At 40.0% G+C, this 21470-nt stretch overlaps 1 protein-coding gene across 5 annotated transcripts in view; it reads right to left on the reverse strand.

Moving 5' to 3' along the window:
- Positions 1 to 21470, reverse strand: part of BTBD8 (BTB domain containing 8) — a 116069-nt gene that overhangs the window by 36734 nt on the left and 57865 nt on the right. For all 5 annotated transcript variants that reach the window (XM_008264890.5, XM_070078046.2, XM_008264889.5 and 2 more), the window contains exons 6-9: positions 18847 to 18927; positions 17340 to 17436; positions 12757 to 12845; positions 12229 to 12331 (exon numbers count right to left, since the gene is read on the reverse strand). In XM_008264890.5, the coding sequence (XP_008263112.3) occupies positions 12229 to 12331; positions 12757 to 12845; positions 17340 to 17436; positions 18847 to 18927 (370 nt within the window). The remainder of the gene's footprint in view (positions 1 to 12228; positions 12332 to 12756; positions 12846 to 17339; positions 17437 to 18846; positions 18928 to 21470) is intronic.

A 21470-nucleotide genomic window follows, 5' to 3' on the forward strand; every position in this document is an offset into this window, starting at 1 on the left:
CTTTTACTTACTAGTTTTGCGTAACATAGCAATGGATCACAGCAGACACTAAAATATTTGTTGATATCTTAACATGACCAAAGGTTGAGATTTTATGAGGGTCTCAAAAAGTTCATGGAAAGTGGAATGAAGAACTAAGTGCATTTTGGTGCAAAAGTTTTGAAATCCATGCATAGCTTTTTCATGATACATATTTTTCATGAACTTTTTGAAGACATATATATAACTTTCTAATATAAGTTTAATCCTTGAACATCAAAACTTAAATATTTTATACATTTAGCAAGATTTATTTTTTATTTATTTATTTTTTATTATTTGACAGGTAGAGTTACAGACAGTGAGAGAGAGAGACAGAGAGAAAGGTCTTCCTTCCGTTGGTTCACTCCCTAAATGGCCGCTACGGCCAGCGCTGCGCTGATCCGAAGCCAGGAGCCAGGTGCTTCTTCCTGGTCTCCCATGCGGGTGCAGGGCCCAAGCACTTGGGCCATCCTCCACTGCCCTCCCAGGCCACAGCAGAGAGCTGGACTGGAAGAAAAGCAGCTGGGACTAGTACCCGGCGCCCATATGGGATGCCGGCACCATAGGCTGAGGGTTAATCAAGTGAGCCACAGTGCCAGCCCCCCATTTAGCAAGATTTTAAAATGTATTACAGACTTCCATTTCTTTGAGTAAAAAAAAGTCATAATTTTCCATAATTCAAGTATTTTTTCCCTTAGTACCATTATCTTTTCCTCCGCTGGTGATTCCCTGAGCAACTGTACAATTACTAAGAGCTTTAGGCAATATTCCCAATTTACTGTAAGTACTATAAGTACTGCTCTGCTAGTAGAGCCAACTATAAAGTATTTCAAATAAATTTGGTGGGTATCTACAAAGTGTTTACTATATACATAATGTTATGTATTTTTCACAGTAATTTTTTAAACAATACAGATATGGAGTCTAGTAGTTATAATTTAGCTTGGAATCTATTAGAAAATTAAAATATAGACACAGGTAAATCATAACATAGATGACACATGATCTTATTCCATACTGACATGAATATATTTTAGACATTAAGTGTGAGAGTATTTTGAGGTTCAAAGAAAAAAATGTGATAGTTCTAGACGAAATACAACATTGTAATTGAGCAGTTAACATAATCACATGATTCAAAATTCAAAAACAAAAGGCATGATTAGAAAAAGTTTTTCTTTCCTTTTCATCCCCATACTACTCATTTTATAACCAATACTATCTTCTCTCTTTCCAAATTATTTTCTGTATATAGTTATGTGCTATATGTCACAGTGCACTGCCATATAAGAGTGCTCCCATAAGGTCATTCTGGAACTAGAAGAGTTCCAGGTGAAGAGGCAAGAGAAAAGACAACCACAGGAAGAGACAGAGAAGAACCTCCAAGAAAATTCACAAAAAAAGGGTTAAGTAGAAGCTTTTGCAATTTCTTTAAAAAGTCTGAAAATGAACTCTTTTGTTTTTAAAGAATTATTAATTTATCTGAAATGTAGAGTTACAGACAGAAAGAGGGAAAGATAGAGAAGTCTTCCATTTGCTGGTTCACTTCCCAAATGGCCACAATGGCCAGAGCTGGGCCCATCTGAAGCCAGGAGCTTCTTCCTGGTCTCCCAAGTGGGTGCAGAGGCCCAAGCACTTGGGCCATCCTTTGCTACTTTCCCAGGCCATTAGTGGGGAGCTGAATGGGAAGTGGAGCAGCTGGGACTCAAACTGGTGCCAGTATGGGATGCCGGCTCCTCAGGCAGAGGCTTAAACTACGCCACAGCACTGGCCTTGACAATGAACTTTTAACACCAAAAGTTTTCATTAATAAAGTGAAATGTCCATCTTGTATTATCAGTTTACAAGCATATCTATGATGTAAAAAAAGAAACAAACCAAGCAATAAAACATGGAAATACTTATGAAGATAGTAACATTTCCTCAAGAAGAGCCTCATGCAGATACTTCAGGAGGTGTTCAGAAGAAGGCATTGTTTCCAAATGAGATAAGGGCTCCATGTGTGCCACTGTTCCTGAGGATCTCCCAATGGCACAGATATGCAGGCACAAGACAGTGACGTTGATGATTCCGATCCTGTATAGGGCTAGGCTAATATGTATGCTGGTCTTGAACAAAAAATGTTTCTAAACACCAAAAATATAAAATGCTTACAAAATAAAGATACACAGAAAGACAATGTTTTTGAGAGGCAGAGAGAAAGAGAGTGAATGAGCTAGCTCTCAGCTGCTAGTTCACTTCCCAAATGCCCAAAACAGCTGGGAATGAATGGGTGGGAGCTGGAGCTGGAGCCAGGAACTCAATCCAGGCCTCACACATGAGTGGCAGGAACTCAATTTCTTGAGCTATCACTTTTGCCTCTCAGGTCTGCATTATTAGGAAGCTGGAATTGGATGCCAGGTCTCAAATCTAGGCATTTCAATATGGGACATGGGCATCTCAACCATTAGAAAAACAGCTGCACCAGAAAATATTTTTGTGTACTATACAATGTGCTTGTGTTTTAAGCTAAGTATTACTATAAAATAGTAAAGAAAATTTATAAGGTAAAACATTACAGTAATCTAAAGTTAATTTATTTTGAAGAAAGAAAAACATTTTAAAAATCTTTTTTAAAAAGAAAAGTATTGATCACCTGGCCCCTAATAAAAAAAAGTATTTTAAAATAAATTTAGGGTAGCCAAAGTGTTCAATGTTTATGAAGTCTCCAGTGGTATACAGTAATGTTTTAGACCTTCATATTCACCCGCTACCCACTCATTGTCTCATTCACAGCAACTTGTAGTCCTGTAAGGGCCAATCATGGTAAACTCCTTTACGGGTATAGCCTTTTACATTTATCATACTGTATCTTTACTGTACCACTTCTGTTGAGATATGCTTAAATACACAAATACTTACCATTGTGTTACAACTGCCTATTACCTTCAGTACAGGCTTACAGCCTAGAAGCAAAAGGCTGCACCATAGAGCCTTAAGTGTGCAGTAGGTTATCCCATCTAGCTCTGTGTAAGCACATTCTCGTGTGGTTTGTAAAACACCATGATCTGATCTTCACAATGTGTCCCTGTTTTGTTTTTTTGTTTTTTGTTTGTTTGTTTGTTTGTTTTGTTTTTTTAACAGGTAGAGTGGACAGTGAGAGAGAGAGAGAGAGAGAGAGAAAGGTCTTCCTTTTGCCGTGGGTTCACCCTCCAATGGCCGCCGCGGCCGGGGCACTACGGCTGGCGCACCGCGCCTATCCGAAGCCAGGAGCCAGGTGCTTCTCCTGGTCTCCCATGCGGGTGCAGGGCCCAAGCACTTGGGCCGTCCTCCACTGCCTTCCCTGGCCACAGCAGAGAGCTGACCTGGAAGAGGGGCAACCGGGACAGAATCCGGCGCCCCAACTGGGACTAGAACCTGGTGTGCCGGCGCCGCTAGGCGGAGGATTAGCCTAGTGAGCCGCGGCGCCGGCTCCCTGTTGTTAAATGATGTTTGGTTGTATATGTATTTTTCTCCTTATTTAATCAAATGGGGCATTAATATGCATGGTTTTCTATACATTGGCTTTTACACTTAGTATCTATCTTTAAGATTTTTAAGTCCATAAAGTGTAAAAACTTTTATTGTTTAAATAGCTATGTAGTAGCCCATAATCTAGATATCCCATAAGTCATTTAACCAGTCATCTATAGCTATTTACATGGTTTCCAATATTTTGTTATTATAATGTTTCCGTATTTTCCATATATAACATTATTTCACAATATACGAATATAGCTACAGGACACATTCCTAGAAGTAGAACTGTTGAGTCAATACTACCTGGGATCTGCATAAAGACTGAGCCTGAGAAATAGGCTGGTATGCAGATGCCTCATTTGGGGAAGTGATCCCAACAGGCCCTGAGGAGAATGAAACACGGAAGGAGGAAAAGCCAATATAAAGGTGTGTTTTCTAACTCCCTGCAACCCAAAATGTGATCCGTGGCACCAGACAGAGCTCCTCCCTTGACTTACTGAATTAGAATCTGCATTTAAACATGATCCCTAAAGGTTTTCTGTGTGAATTATAATTTGGAAAGCACGGATAGAACATTAACTATTGTAGGCAACTAGGGTTCAATATTTTGGGTGGGCATTTGAAGGGGCATCAAGGATATACTTTGAATTAACTACTCAAGGAACAAAACTTGGAAACAGTTGCACCAGCTGTTCCCATCTCCCATTTGTCAAGGCTTGCTGCCTGGGGTGTTAATTCCCTTTCATTAGCAGTTTACACAGATCAGAACTGCTGAGCTGCCGGTAACCCTTGTGGAGCAGCAGTGAAGGTTAGGATGGAAAGTGACGAGAGAGATATGTGGTGTGGCTGAGAAAAAGTGCTGTCAGATCACACCTAGGTGAGGCTAGATGCTGCAGAAATGGCTGGAGTACACACACCAGGGGCTTCCAAAACACTGCCAACATTCAGTCAATATGAGCACTGTGTTTCTCAAATGGTAGATTCTTCCCTAGCAACCTACAGCCACACACTTCAGTGGTTCACAATCAGCACTAGAAAACAAAATGAAGGAAAAAAGGGGAGGGAGAGAGAAACAGAAAACACCAGTACATCATATATGATAAGGCTATGAGTTCTTTTGTGAAACTGGTGTTTCAGTTCTGTATGTGTTAGTGTATATGGCAGTTGTGGGCATTTGGGGAGTGGACCATGGATGAGAGTGCTCTCTGTCTCACTGCCTTTCAAATAAAATAAATAAAACTTTTAAAAAGAGAGAGACAGGCATGCTAAAAAAAAAAAAAAAAAAAGAAAAGAAAAAGAAAAAAAAAGTGACTGCTTGAGGAGAGATGACACCAGCAAAACGGCAGAATATGAAATCCTGAACCCTCCTTTACCCATGAATACATCAATTCAACAATTAATGGGTGAATTCTCTGTGAGAAATCCAGAAAGTAGTTGAGAGGCTCGTACGCCTGGGCGAATGTAAAACCAGACATTTTAAAGCTGGAAGGGACACTGGAGACACTCACTTACCAGAATCTTTACCTCTAGCATGCAGCCATATGGCTCTCAGCTTCTCCCCGGGGAGGGAGAGATGGATCATGCATAAAACATCATAACTTTTCTGGGGGCTTCCCAGAAGACTGGCTTCTGTCATACCAGACTAACTGGAATGCTGATGATGCCTGGCAAACTCTAGCTGGCTGAGGGAGAAAAGAGATGATGGTTTGGGCTGGCAATAACAATAGTCCCTCCTGCCAGCTCAACACAGAGCCAGTAGGTAAAAAAACTCTTGCTCCCAGATTCTCCCTGGGGATGGAAAGGGTTAGCCTGGATGTCCAATATACTAACTCAACTGGGGTATATCTGAAGAACTGGCTTTGTCTTGTGTGTATCAGACAACCCAGAATAAAATATCCTCCCAGGGGCCAGTGAGAATAAAGATGATGGTTTCGGCTGTGAGTCAGCATGGTCTCTCACCCTGGCTCAAAAAAAAGTGAATGGACCAAAAATTTCAGCTTTCTGTTCTCCCTGGGGAGAGAAAGAATTAGAACATGTGTCAAAATCCAACCTTTAATTGGAATTTCCCACAAGATGTGCTTCTGTCCTGCCTGTTTGGAGACCTGACATATGCTAGCTATTTGGGGGCTACTGAGAACAAAGATGGTAGATGAGGTATCATGAAACTAGTTACCACAGCCCCTTTCTCTGCATCAATGCAGAGCAGACAGGAAAAACCCCAAGCTTCATCTTCTCCTTGGGGAGAGAAGGAGTTGCAGAGTATCCAATGATCCAGTTTTTCCGTGAGGATCCCAAGGGATTGGCTTTCATCTTGCTTGGGTCACAGCACTAACAGGACATAGCATACTCCAGTTCTCTGGGAACCACCAAGAACAAAGAAAGTGGGTTGGACTAGCAAAAAGGTTGAGAACCTCCCACAATCTCTGGCTGGGCTGATTGGTAAAAGTCTTCTCCTAGATGAGGCTAGTGGAAGATGTGATTATTCTGTCTAATGTGTGGTCACTGGAAGTTAAGGAAAATGAAACAATAAAATACATTTCAAACAAAAAGAAGACAAACATCCAGAAACTGACCTAAATGTTATGGAAAAACATGATTTATCTGACAGAGAATTCAAAATAACCAACATAAAGATGCTCACCAAAGTCTGAAGAAAGCATGAAATAGTGATAATTTCAACAAAGAGATAGAAAACATTTAGAAGTACCAAACAGGATTGGGTATTTGGTGTAGTAGTTAAAATGTTGCTTGGGATGTATACATCCCATATTGGAATGACTGGGTTCAGGTCTTGGCTCTGATTACAATTCCAGCTTCCTGCTAATGTACACTCTTTGACAAAACAGATGACTTAAGTATTTGGGTCCCTGGCCACTTATATGAGAAACAAGATTAAGATCCAAGCTCCTGGATTTGGCCTGGCCCAGCCTGGGCTGAGCATATGGGGCCTAAACCATTTAGTGAAAGACTTCTCTGTCTGTCTCTGTCTCCTTGCCTTTCAAATAAAGAGAAAATAAATTAAAAGTTTAAGTACTAAAAAGAAATCACAGAGCTGAAGAACACAACAGCAGACTAGATCAAACAGAAGAAAGGACCAGCAAATTTAAAGACAGGTCATTGGAAATTGCTCAATCAGAGCAGCAAAAAGAAGTAAGAAATCTTAAGGGACAACATCAAGTAGACCAATACACTCAATACAGCAGTTCCAAAGGAAAAAAGACAGAACAAAGGTCATCGGGAAAGTTCTTTAAAGAAATAATGGCTGAGGCAGATGGAGCTGAAGCTCAGTGGATAAAGCTGCTGCCTACAATGCCAGCATCCCATATGAGCACTGGTTCAAGTCCTAGCTGCTCTACTTCAGATCCAGCTCCCTGCTAATGTGCCTGAGAAAGCAGTGGAGGATGGTCCAAATACTTGGGTCCCTGCACACATGTGGGAGACCTAGATGAAGCTCCTGGTTCTTGGCTTTTGCCTGGCCCAGACCTGGTTTTTGTGCCCATTTGGAGAGTGAACCAACAGATGGAAACTTGCTCACTCTTGCTCTTTCTGCCTCTCCCCGTTTCTCTCGTCTCTCTAACTCTGCCTTTCAAGTAAACAATTTTTTTTTTTTTTTTCAAAAAGAAATAACAGCTGAAAACACTCCAAATCTGGAGAAGGAAATGGACATTCTGATCCAGGTAGCCCAATGTACTCAAATAAGATGCCCCCAAGAATCGATACTGAGATTCATTATTATCAAGTAACCAAGTCAAAGATAAAAGAGAGTTTTGGAAGAAGTAAGAGAGAAAAGCTATTTGTCTCACACAAAGGAATGTTCATAATACTACCAGCAGGTTTTCCAGCAGGAATTTTGCAGGACAGAAGGAAGTACAATAATATATTCAAAGTGCTGAAAGACAAAAACTACCAACTAAAAAATTATACCTGGCAAAAACGTCCTCCAAAAGTGAAGGACAGGTACAGATTTTCTCAGGCAAACCAGTCAAGGGGACTCACCACCATGAGCAGACTGCCTTACAAGAATGCTACAGGCTTGAAACAACGTGAAACACAAACTAAGCAGCAACATGATAGCATTAGATAATACAAAACTCACTGGCAAAGGCAAATGTAAACATAAATAGATAGTTCCAACTTATAATGGTGCACCTTACAATTTTTCAGCTTCATTAGCGTGCAAAAGTAATATGCATTCAATAGAAATTGTGCTTCAAATTTTGAATTTTGATCTTTTCCTGGGCTACTGATATTTGCTACAATATTCTCTAGTGATACTGGGTAACAAGAGCAAGCCATACAAGTCTAGTATCTGCTGACACCAACCGATAGAATGGATAAAGGGGAGAGTGGTCCAGCATGGGAAGTGAGATGCTCAGCAGACTCATAGAATGGCGGATGTCCTAAATAGCACTCTGGCCTCAGAATCAGCCCTGAAGGCACTCGGATCTGGCTGAAAAGCCCATGAGAGTATTTCAGGCATGGAAAGCCAAGACACTCTGGCAAAAAGATCTCTGTGAGTGAGATCCCAGTGGAAAGAACAGGTCTTCAAAGAGGGAGGTGCCTTTCTCTGAAGGGAGGAGAGAACCTCCACTTTGACTATGACCGTGTCTAAACAAGATAAGAGTCGGAGAACTCAGGGGGCTTCCATAGCCTTGGAAACTCATAACTGGTGCATAGGGAGATTACTGATGCCATAAACAGGAGTGTCAATTTGTGAAGTCAACGGCAGGAGTCACTGTGCACTTACTCCTCATGTAGGATCTCTGTCCTTAACGTGCTGTACACTGAGGCTTAATGCTATAACGAGTACTCAAACAGTATATTTCACTTTGTGTTTCTATGGGGGTGCAAACGATTGAAATCTTTACTTAATGTACACTAAACTGATCTTCTGTAAAAAAAAAAAAAAAAAAAATTATCAATTCCCAACTTGACTCTCACTGGGATTAAACATGACAATAGGTCTGATCTGATTTCATCATCATTTAAAAAAAATCATCTATTATTTTTCACTTTATGTTTCTGTGTGGGAGCAAACTGTTGAAATACTTACTTAAGGTATGCTAGGCTGATCTTCTGTATATTAAGATAATCGAAAATGAATCTTGATGTGAATGGAGGGGGAGAGGGAGTGGGAAGGGGGGGGGGTTGTGGGGGGGAGGGACGGTATGGGGGGGGAAGCCATTGTAACACATGAGTCGTACTTTGGAAATTTATATTCATTAAATAAAAGATAAAAAAAAATTAAAAAATTAAAAAAAAAAAAAAAAAAGAGCAAGCCATAGCTCCCAGTCAACCACAAGATCATCAGAGGGAAACAACTAGGATGCTACAGTGCACTGTCTAGCTATGACATGATGTTCAGTGGGTTAGGTGTCTTAAAGGCATTTTTGGCTTAATAACATTTTTTGAAGATTTATTATTTATTTGAAAGTCAGGCTTACACAGAGAGAGGAAGATACAGGGTGAAGGGATCTTCCATCAAGTGGGAGCAAGGTTCTTTTTTAAAAAATCTTTTTTTATTAAATATTTCCAACATTTAAAGATTGTTGGCAGTGCAACAATCCATCTAGGATTTTCATATGGAGTTTTCTTTTAATTTTTTTAAATTTTATTTAAGGTATTCAAATTTCATGTATTTCATATATACAGATTTAGGAACACAGTTTTCCTTCCTACCCTATCCTCCCTCCCACCCTCGCTCCCAACTCTTCCTCTTCATTCATCTCCTATTCCCTCTCTTAATTTTTACAATGATCTACTTTCAGTTTACTTTATACTCATAAAATTAACCCTAAACTAAGTAATGAGCTCAACAAATAGTATGAAGAAAAAAAAAAACACTTCCTTAATAATAGTAACAAGGGCTGCAAACAATCATCAAGTTTAAAATGTCAATTCCACTCCTATACATATATTTTTGGTACTCTATTAGTTACCACAGATCAGGGAACACATTTGGGGCCTGGCTTATTTCAGTAAGTATAATGGTTTCCAGTTACATCGACTTTGTTGCAAAAGACAGGACTTCATTATTTTTTTTTATAGCTGAGTGGTATTCCATAGTGTACATATACCATAATTTCTTTATCTAATCATCAGTTGATAGACATCTGGGTTGATTCCTATCTTAGCTATGGTTAATTAGCTGCAATAAACATAGGGTACAGATAACTCATATGATGCTTTCGTTTTGTTTAGGTAAATTGCCAGAAATGGGAATGCTGCATCATATAGGACTCAGCATTCAGAATGTTTTGGATTTTGGAGCTTTTCAGATTCTGAATTTCCATATTAGTACTCTCAATTGGTAAAGTCTATGCAAATATTAAAAAAAATCTGAAATCTGAAACACTTCTGGTGCCAAGCATTTCAGGTAAAAGATATTGAATCTGTAGTACCTATCTTGCACTAAATTTGTGTGTGTGTGTGTGTGTGTGTATTTAACTATAAAGGTCTAACAAAAATCTGCCACATATTGGTACTACTATTAGTACTGCTAAATATGCTTCCATTTCTATGGAACTGAATAATTGATGAGCCATTTATTTACTTCATAAGCAAGGAACAACTATTTGGTGACAAAGGAAATTAGTGCAAAATAGTAAGCAACAAAAGTATAAAATCCTTCATTATCTTAAACACAGACTGACATTTATTTTTTTGGTGGTATCTCACCAACTGATGGCCAACACTTATTATACCAGTTAAAGTTAGATGTATCCTGTATGTAATGCTATCTAATGTTATCATTCAGGGTATAATCAGAAAACAGAACCACTAGGAGAAATATCTATATCTCTACATATGAAACTGTTATGGGGGGCTGCCACCTGCAGTGCCAGCATCCCATATGGGCGCTGGTTTGAGACCTGGCTGCTCCACTTCCGATCCAGCTCTCTGCTGTGGCCTGGGAAAGCAGTAGAAGATGGCCCAAGCCCCCGGGCCCCTGCACCCACGTGGGAGACCCAGAAGAAGCTCCTAGCTTTGGATTGGTGCAGCTCTGGCTGTTGCGGCCAAATGGGGAGTGAACCAGAGAATGGAAGACCTCTCACTCTAACTCTACCTCTCTCTGTAACTCTGTCTTTCAAATAAATAAATAAATCTTTAAAAAAAAGAAACTAGCTCAGAGTTTTCTTTGATATCTTATAACAAATATGAAGACATACAAGTCATGACAAGTATTATTAATGTGTTTTATATGTGATTGTAAGGGAATGACACAGTGGGAAACATCCAAAACTATTTCATTAACATATAAACATATTCAAATAAAGGGGAATATGAATATGCTTATATCATAATACTGTAGAATTCATTTCTAGAACTAGCCACACGGTCACAGTTGTTATTTATAATTAACTTCTTCTACTACTCAATGTATATTTCCTTTGTCCTCAGCAAGTACCTTCACTATTTATAGTTCCTTAACTGGTTGTGGAGCCCAAACTTTCCTTCCTTTAGAACCTAGCCTACTAACATCACTAATGCCTAAATCGAATTACTACAGCTTTCTATTATTTTTACTCATAGAACCTGGAGTATGGCGTTTCAGATGTGCTCTTCCCATATTGTATAGTAGCAACTTAATTTCCTCTTGATAGGCTCAATCTATCAAAAATTTCCCTCTTTTGCCTGTGTATTTACAAAGTGTCTAGATAAAGGCAGTTCAATGGAATCATTATTGTGTTCCCAACTGGAAGCATTCTTCTCTTTGGAACTATAACCTGATCAGCAGAGCCTAAAGCTGCAGGGAAAGGAAGCAAAAAATTTTGCTAGTGGATCATAGGGTGTAATTGTGTGTGGAGCTATTTCCAACCCTGATTTCTGGATGCATGAATCCTGGCTAGGGAAGAAATAAATGGCACCATAAATCAAAAACTAACTTGGAGCATATATTGCACCCTGGAGGACAGGATCGCAAATCCACAAGGAATTGCCACAAATATGGCACTGCAATGAATCTTCCAGAGGCCACTCTTCCACTCTCTCAAGCCAGATGCTTTAGGATGATGCAGATCCCTATAAGACCAGTGAATTCCATGAATAAGGCCTGTATATCATTTCACTGTATTTCATTTGCTGTGAAGTGAGTTAGTTCCCTAGTCAGAAGTGATTCTGTGTGAAATATTACAATGATGGATGAGGCATTCAGTAAGCTCATGGTCAATGATTTTTAGCAGAAACACTGTGCACAATGGAGGTTAGACCATGTCCAGAGAAAATGTCTGTTCCAGTGAGAAAAAAGCATTGCCTTCTCCATGATAGAAGTGGTCCAGCGCAATCAGCCTGCCACCAGGTAGACAGCTGATTCCTTGGAGAATGGGAAATTAACTTAGAAATTTCGGTTTTATACCTAGATTGACCAGGGTAAATAGAAGTCCATTTTGCTGAGCCAATGTATACCCTCCATCACTGACATCATGCCCCCTTTGTTAATGAACCAATCTATGGCCCCAGTGGTTCTACTCACTTGATTATATCCTAGATGACTGATGAACTGGGTAGTAAGAGTTATTCCAGAGAAACAGAATCTTAAGGCTAGGTTTTCTGGATTGGTTCGGTATTATCTAAAACTGGCTCTCTTATCTTCTTATCTTGCTTTTATAATAATATTCCATATTCCTATGTAAATCTTTAAAAGCACTATACAGAATTGAGTAAGACTTTTGATGGACATACAAACTAGGGTATTCAGGTTATACTCACTAAGGACTGAATCAACATATGAAGACAACCTCTTTGAATCTCAGGAGGTACATTTGCGAAGCTTCTCTCAGACCAAAACCTTGCAAAATGCTTCACAATACACCTGTTAAAGTAAAAAATTCTAAATTAGAGAAATGAAAACTTTTTCTTTATAGTTAATAATATTTTGGCTTTTAATTATAAAATTACACATGTATGTTTTGACTAACATTGACTATTAATTTTATGAGCTTTAAGATGAACATAACTATGCGCCCTTTGTGGTAAACACATATTTTTAGCAAAGTTTGGGTTGTCTGCACAGATTTTAACACAACTAATCATGGTTTGGCTAAAATAAAATTGATTCCATGCATCCAAGTAATGTCTAAATCAACACTTCTACTCAAATTGATGCAACTAGATAATTAGTAAGCCACTTACATTGTACTCAAGAAAACAAGCTAAGTCTACTTGTATGTAAAATTTGGAGAATTTAAGGACAAAATTCATAAATTAATAGTATCAACACCACTTAAGATAACTTACTTCATGCAGTCAGCAAAAAGAGTTTCCACTCCAACTGAATGAGCGATAATAAGGCATTCTAGTATAGATGCCAATGTTCTGGGGACAGGCTAAAATTGATAGAAAACACCATATTTACTCTTTTTCAACTTACAGAGGCTAAAAGTATTTGTTTCATAAATATAATCTGATTTATATACCTAAACTTTAGAATAAATACATGTAATTCAGGGGCTAGCACTTGGCACTGAGATTGAGACACTGGTTAAGATGCCAGTTCAGACACCCACATCCCACACTGCAGTACCTGGGCTGTTTCTGGCCCCAGCTCCTGACTCCAGCTTCCTGCCAATGCAGACCCTGGCAGTCAGTGGTGATGGTTCAAGTAACTGGATTCCAGTCACCTATGTGGGAGACCTGGATTGAGTTCCTGGCTCTGACCTTGTTTTGGTTCAGTCCTAGCCAATGCCAGCATTATGGAGTGAATCAATGGAGCTCTCTCTTTGACTCCCTGTCTCTCTTCATCTCTATGCCTCTCAAGTAAATAAATTAATAACTTTAAAAATAAAATAAAGTGAAAAAAGATTCTAACAAAATATCATACTCATTATTAAAAATATTTCATTTCCTGTTGATTTAATAGAAATAAATATGCCTTTTATGTTTTTAAAATTAAGTAGATTATTCAAAATAAATATAAAAAGCTGCAAATAACCCATACATACTCATGAACATAAAAGACTAGAAGCAATGGTCTAAAGATTATTTATAAAAGTGATTATTTTTATGTTAGATATAATTAGTTTACTGAGAAATCTCAGAGGAGATACTAAGATAAAAATTTTGCCAACTAGTGTTTTCACTCATGCTATCCCTTAATGACATTCTAGGCAGATTCCATAACTTTCTAATTATTCCGTTATTGAAATTCAGTAGAGTACTATTTTAACATGTGTTTTATTTCTGAAGTAATCCCCTCCTTTTTTTTTTTTTTTTGACAGGCAGAGTGGACAGTGAGAGAGAGAGACAAAGAGAAAGGTCTTCCTTCCGTTGGTTCACCCCCCACAATGGCCACTGTGGCCAGCGCGCTGCAGCCGGCGCACCGTGCTGATCTGAAGCCAGGAGCCAAGTGCTTCTCCTGGTCTCTCATGTGGGTGCGGGGCCCAAGGACTTGGGCCATCCTCCACTGCACTCCCGGGCCACAGCAGAGAGCTGGGCAGGAAGAGGAGCAACTGGAACAGAATCCGGCTCCCTGAATGGGACTAGAACCTGGTGTGCCAGCACCGCACGCAGAGGATTAGCCTATTGAGCCACGGCGCTGGCCATATTTCTGAATTAATTCTTACTCTCACCATCACTGAATAGAATTATGGTTGGGGAGGTGTGGAATACAGAGGAGAGCACAGTCCAGTCTCTTGCTCCTCTATTTTCTGGGTCCAGCTTCTGTGGAAGAGAGATTTAGATAACTATGGTCACCTTATGTAATTATGCAGAGATCAAAACAGTAGGAAGATGTCCTGGACTTTGGTATAATTCAGATACTGTTGGCCTTTGCTGATGTGGTAGCTCTCTTGGGATAGATCAGGCTGCATCCCAGCCTCTCAGAGGATAAGGACTCCTCAGTGGTTCATAAGGAACAGCTTAGTCCTGCATCATTCTCTTTTGGCTCTCATGGGACCAACAATGTCCTTCTTCCCAGTGGACCAGATATAAATATGCAAGAGACTTCCCACATTTTTTTCTTTGTACGATAGTAACTGCCATCTATTATTACTGGGCTGGTCCTGGCTTCTCCAGCAAGCCTCCTTCCATTAGAAATCTCCACATTTGGGGCTGGCGCTGTGGTTTAGTGGGTAAAGCCGTCACCTGCAGTGCCGGCATCCCATATGGGTGCCGGTTCTAGTCCTGGCTCCTCCACTTCTGATCCAGCTCTCTGCTGTGGCCTGGGAAAGCAGTAGAAGATGGTCCAAGTCCTTGGGCCTCTGCACCTGCATGGAACACCTGGAAGAAGCCCCTGGCTCCTGGTTTCGAATTGGTGCAGCTCCAGCCATTGCAGCCATCTAGGGAATGAACCAGCAGATGGAAGACCTCTCTCTCTCTCTCTCTCTCTCTCTCTCTGCGTAACTCTTTCAAATAAATAAATAAACCTTTAAAAAAAAAGAAATCTCTACATTCAAATATATTCTCACAGGCTTTTCAGGCATATTCCAAGCTACCTCAAGAAATCTCTTATTACTTTCTTCTTTGTTGGAAGCTTCAAGGTGGATACATTTTAGAGATATATTAAATGTCGGCCGGCGCTGCGGCTCACTAGGCTAATCCTCCACCTTGCGGTGCCGGCACACCGGGTTCTAGTCCCGGTTGGGGCGCCGGATTCTGTCCCGGTTGCCCCTCTTCCAGGCCAGCTCTCTGCTGTGGCCAAGGAGTGCAGTGGAGGATGGCCCAGGTGCTTGGGCCCTGCACCCCATGGGAGACCAGGAAAAGCACCTGGCTCCTGGCTCCTGCCATCGGATCAGCGCGGTGCGCCGGCCACAGCGCACTGGCCACGGCGGCCATTGGAGGGTGAACCAACAGCAAAGGAAGACCTTTCTCTCTGTCTCTCTCTCTCACTGTCCACTCTGCCTGTCAAAAAAAAAAATATATTAAATGTCCATCTGGGGATGAAACATCATCTCCTTATTGTAGATATTTCCCATCTTTAACCTTTGTGACACACTTGGATCTCTCTCCTAATTTTCATCTGACTAGAAGATGGGGGAGGCATATGAAGGAGAAGGAAAAGCCTTTCACCAGATTTTTAAAATCTTTACAAATCTTAGGGCCCCAGAGCCAGCCCTCCTTCTTCCAGTCTCCTTACCTGGATGCTGGAGTGAATGGTTAGTGAAAGGTGACTGAGAGTTTGTTTCTCTCAGTAAACCTGGTGGGAGTGGTAGTGGTGCTGGTACTGTTCCAGATGTTCACAGCTCTTTTTTAAAATGTGGACTGGTTCCTCAGCTATTACTTATAGGGAGTTAGGAGCCCACCCAATACAAAAATCTACATTTACAATGCTATTAAAATTACTGAATTAGAATTTAAATAATTTATATTATTGCTGCAAGTACCCAATAAAAGGGAAATATAATGTAAACAATTCTTTTGAGATTTGTTTTTGTTGACTGTAAAAGTAATACATGGTCACTGTAGAAAACCTAGAAAGTGCAGAAAAGCATAAATAAGAAAATGAAGATAGCCTACATAGTACATTAAAATAATGAAAGATTGGGGTCAGCGCCATGGCACACTAGGTTAATCTTCCACCTGTGGCGCCAGCATCCCATATGGGTGCCGGTTCTAGTCCTGGTTGCTCCTCTTCCAGTCCAAGCTCTCTGCTGTGGCCTGGGATAGCAGTAGAAGACAGCCCAGGTGCTTGGGCCCCTGCACCCACATGGGAGACCAGGAAGAAGCTCCTGGCTCCTGGCTTCAGATCAGCGCAGCTCCCGCGCTGCAGCCATTTGGGGAGTGAACCAATGGAAGGAAGACCTTTCTGTCTCTCTCTCTCTCTCACTGTCTGTAACTCTACCTGGTGGGAGGGACGTTATGGGGGGGAAGCCATTGTAATCCATAAGCTGTACTTTGGAAATTTATATTCATTAAATAAAAGTTAAAAAAAATTGTTAATAAATAAATAAATAAAATGTTTTTTAAAAATAAATAATGAAGGATCTAAAGAATTATGTACAAAATGGTTTTGAAATACAAAGTGCAGGAGCTTTCATTAGACACTAAATTTACCTTTGTATAAACTAAAATTAAAAAGTTAATATTCACACCGGGGAAGATAGACAAGACCTCTAGTCCATCCAAGGGCCTACCGTACAGAGAGGTGGTAGAAGGGAGTATACTTTGAGAAAAGAACCAATGAAGCATTGTGTAGTTCTGTGATAAATGGAGAAGGTAACCTTAGTTCTTGACAACCTTTCTCCTTCGGGTAAACCCTAATTGAGTCCCAGCTATACACTCTGTCTTTGGATTATACAGGATGCTCCTATATCTTTTTAGTAAACTCCCCATATCAATCTTAATTACAGTGATTTGAATTACTTCTTCATTTTTTGTAAGCATATTATATGTGTTATTTCTCAAGTGGAGCTCCCATTCATTAAACTGGCTTACTATTTTTTTTCAAAGATTTGTTTACTTATTTGAAAGGCAGAGTTACAAAGAGAAACGGAAGGAGAGACAGAGAAGTCTTCCATCCACTGGTTCACTATTCAAGTGACTGCAACAACCAGAGCTGAGCCAGACTGAAGCTGGCAGCCAGAAGCTTCATCTGGGTCTCCCACGTGAATGGTAGGGGCCCAAGCACTTGGACCATCTTCTGCTGCTATCCCAGGCATATTAGCAGGGTGCTGGATGGGAAGTGGAGCAGTCAGGACAGGAACCAGCACCCATTTGGGATGCTGACACTGCAAGCAGCAGCTTTACCTGCCATACCACAATGCTGGCCCCTGGCTTAATATTTTTAATATTGAAAGCACTATTACTATCACAGAGAAAAATATAGTAGGTAATAATGAATGACTTAAAGCACTGAGTAAAGATTTCTAAGACTTAATCATTACCTTTTGAAAGAAATTACAGTAATCTCTTCTTAAAATATATATGGCTACTTCTTTTAATCCTTCTAGTCCATACATATCAGCCATATTGAGTATTTGACTAAAATAAAAATTGATGTACAGTTAATTCTCAAATTTAAAAATCAAGGAACACAGTAATTTCTTGATAATATACAGTCTATCTAGAAAAAAATAATAATCTGATTTAAATTCAAATTTTGCGTTATATAATAGATATTATTTATGGATTATGGAATGAAAAAAGGGCAAAAACTGAAATCACTGACACATGATTTAATTAGTGGAAAATAACAAGAAGTGAATTTGGAGATGCTTCAAATTCCCCACACACTCAGTAACATCATGGTACTTCAAAGAGTTGGTGGAAAACAGACCTAAAAGATAAGATGTTGAAATCTATGCATAAGCAGAGTCTTTAAAAAGTTCATAAAAATGTATATTATGAAAAAACTGCCTGTATTTTAAGAATTTTATGAACCAAAATCAACTTATCTTTTAATTCCATTTCTCCATGAACTTTTTAAGGTACAATTGTGGAGAGCAAAATCCAGGAAACTGCTCTGAAGGCTATCTAAAGTTACAAAATTCATTGTAACAAATTTGTACAATAAATATTTAATCAGGAATGGGGGAAATTCATTGATGCTTATCATACTGAAAAATCTATAAGTGACTCTAAGATTGTAGACAACATCCAAAGACCTGATTCCTTTGCTTTTGTCATTTGGGAAGTATTTCTGCGCTCTGACACATACTCTGGGTATTCAGGAAGCCTTCAGGCCTTGAGAACATGATGCAATGTCAAATGGGCTGCCAAGGGATAAAACATGTAGTGCTCAGTCCCTGACTCATGGAAGGATCTCCCCTAAAACATATCTATTCGATTTGAAGTTAAGGGAACCCAAATGAATTTTTAAATTAAAGGTGCAACTGTCATTTGGGGATAAAACAGCAAGAAAAAGGAAAGACATCTGGAATTAGAGTAACAACGCAAACTTTCACTCCCCATTAGGATTTTAGAAGCATAGATGACGTTTAACAACAGAGAACTTAAGAATCACAAAATTATTGGTCTTTGGGATGCCTCATATTTTTAATTAAGTTTTAAGGACCTTTTTTCTTATGTTGTTTAAAAAAGACAACATGAAATGAAAAGTACAAAATAGGAAAAATAACTTTCAATGTTTAGTGTGATCAGTTCTATTTGCTAAAAACTTACCATTTGCTTTCCAAACAAAAATAAGGTTCTTCTAACATAATTTATAATAAAGGCTTTTATTAATCTTTTTACTTTGAGTTGCTAAATCATCTCTTCTTCTAAATGAGTTGACTTGATTGTTTTTAGACATGCTCAAAACATAAGATATAGCAAAATTAATAATAAAAACATAGCTTCTACTTCACTGACACTTTGCAACATAGCTCAACAAAGCATAGCCATAAGATTTTAATATTTTTATGGTTGAAACTATTAAAAAGTAATACTTACCCAACATTAGCTTTTCCTGGAAAATCCAAAGTTCCTCCATATATAAAATGCATCATAATATTCATTTCTACATAGTTTATACTGAAAAACAAAAGAAAATACAAATCTAGAAATAATTAAGGTTTACCTGACATCAATGATACATTGTATTTTCCCATAATTTATTGTCAAGATAGAATTCTCACTTTTATCTGAAAAAATATTCTTCACAGAATTTCCATGTAGGTATACCATTAATTTAAAATGAACTACAGCCAGCGCCACGGCTCACTAGGCTAATCCTCCGCCTTGCGGCGCCGGCACACCGGGTTCTAGTCCCGGTTGGGGCACTGGATTCTGTCCCAGTTGCCCCTCTTCCAGGCCAGCTCTCTGCTGTGGCCTGGGAGTGCAGTGGAGGATGGCCCAAGTGCTTGGGCCCTGCACCCCATGGGAGACCAGGATAAGTACCTGGCTCCTGCCATCGGATCAGCGCGGTGAGCCGGCCGCAGCGCGCTGGCCGCGGCGGCCATTGGAGGGTGAACCAATGGCAAAGGAAGACCTTTCTCTCTGTCTCTCTTTCTCTCACTGTCCACTCTGCCTGTCAAAAAATAAAAAAATAAATAAAAATAATAAAAATAAATAAATAAAATGAACTACAGCTGTGGATTAATATATATGCAATTAAATGTTATTAGTATATTACCAAGTCGCTAGTTATTTATTGAGTATTTTCTACCACAGAATTTTAGAGTTAGAAGGGACTTTATTTTTTTAATGTTTATTTGTCTTTATTATATTTGAAAGGCAGAAAAACAGAGGGAGGAAGGTGGGAGGGAGGAGAGAGAAATAGACATTGCCTACAATAACCAGGACTGGGAGTCAGGAATTCCATCCAGGTTTCCCTTGTGGGTGTCAGGTACTCAAGGACTTAGGGCAATCATCTGTTGCCTTCCAGGATGCACATTAGCAGGAAACTGGATCAGAAGCAGAGGTAGAACATGAACCCAAATACTATGAAATGAGATGTGGGCATCCCAAGCAAAGGCTTAACCCACTGTACCACAACACCCCCGTCCCCAGCAGGTACTTCAGATTTCATTGTCTAGCCCCCTGACCATTAAGAAACCTTTTCCTCAGCACCTCTGATTTTGCTCAAAGCAGCAGATGGACAATTTTGTTTGCTAGAAAGATTTCTTTTATGCTCACAGACTTCTTAATCTGTAATGCCTATCAATGACTCTAGCTTGGCCTACAACTTCATTACACAAATGAAAAAGTAAAGATATGACTTGAGAAGTAGAAGCTTCTACATAGCAGAAGAGAAAATCAACAGACTGGGAGAAAATATCCACAAATTATTCATCCAAGAAAGCACTAATACCCAGACTACATAAGGAACTCAAAATTTTAGCAACAAAACCCCAAACAATCCAGTTAAGAAATGGGCAAAGCAGGGGCGGGGTAGGAGAGTGGGGTGGGGGGAGTTAGGGAAGATGGGGGAAGGGGGGCAGGTGTGTAGCACAGCAGTTAAGCTGCCACTTTGGATGCCAACATTCCATATTACAGTGCCTGGTTCCCATCCCAGCTACTCCACTTCCAATCCAGATTCCTGCTAATGTATACCCTAGGAGGCAGCAGGTTATGATTCAAGTGGTTTGGTACCTGCCACCCATATGGGAGAACAGATTGAGTTCTGGAGTTCTGGGCTTCTGGCTTTGGCCTTGTCCAGCCCTGGCTGTTGTGGGCATTTAGGGAATAAACTAATGGATGGAAGGTCTTTTTTTTATCTGTCTTTCAAGTAAAATGAAAATAAATTTTAAAAAAGGAAATGGGGAAGCAGGTGCTATGGTGCAGAGGGTTAAGCTACCACCTGGAGAGCTGAAATCCCATATGGGTGCCTGTTTGAGTCCCAGCTGCTCCACTTCCCATCCAGTTCCATGCTAATGCACCTGGGAAAGCAGCAGATGGCCCAAGTCCCTAGGCTGCTGTCCCTAACATGGGAGACCCAGAAGAAGTTCCTGGCTCCTGGTCTGCCTGGCCCAGCCCTGGTTATTGCTGCCATTTTGGGGGTAAACCAGTGGATGAAAGATCTCTTTCTCTGTCTCTCCCTTTCTCTGTAAATCTGCCTTTCAAATCAATGAATTAATTTTTTAAAAAAGGAAATGGTCAAAGAATCTAAATAGAATTTTTTCAAAAGAAGTACAAATGGAAACAAATATGTGAAAAAACGCTCAGTATCACTAGACATTAGGTGATGGAACAAGGACATAAGCCTCAGCATTCTCCGTCATTGCCCAAAGGAGATAAACAATGGAATGTATTCCTTGCCCTTCAATATCAAACGGGTCTCACACCCTATTGTCTTCATACCCCCACCCCCAAATCCCCGGAAAGACCAGTTGCTCTGAAGACCTGAAAGACCAGTTCCAGGAATTCCCCTCTGCCTACTGCTCCCTACCCCACCACCATCCCCAGCCCTCCTAAAACATAAAAAGGCCCTGCGGGGCTGGTGCTGTGGCACAATGGGTTATGCTGCCACCTACAGTGCCGGCATCCCATATGGGCGCCAGTTCGAGACTCGGCTGCTCCATTTCTGATCCAGCTCTCTGCTATGGCCTGGGAAAGCAGTACAAGATGGTCCAAGT

This window comes from Oryctolagus cuniculus, chromosome 7 (genome assembly GCF_051225735.1).
Source record: "Oryctolagus cuniculus isolate XC-2025 breed Fujian yellow rabbit chromosome 7, ASM5122573v1, whole genome shotgun sequence".
In the NCBI taxonomy this organism is placed as follows: Eukaryota; Metazoa; Chordata; class Mammalia; order Lagomorpha; family Leporidae; genus Oryctolagus; species Oryctolagus cuniculus.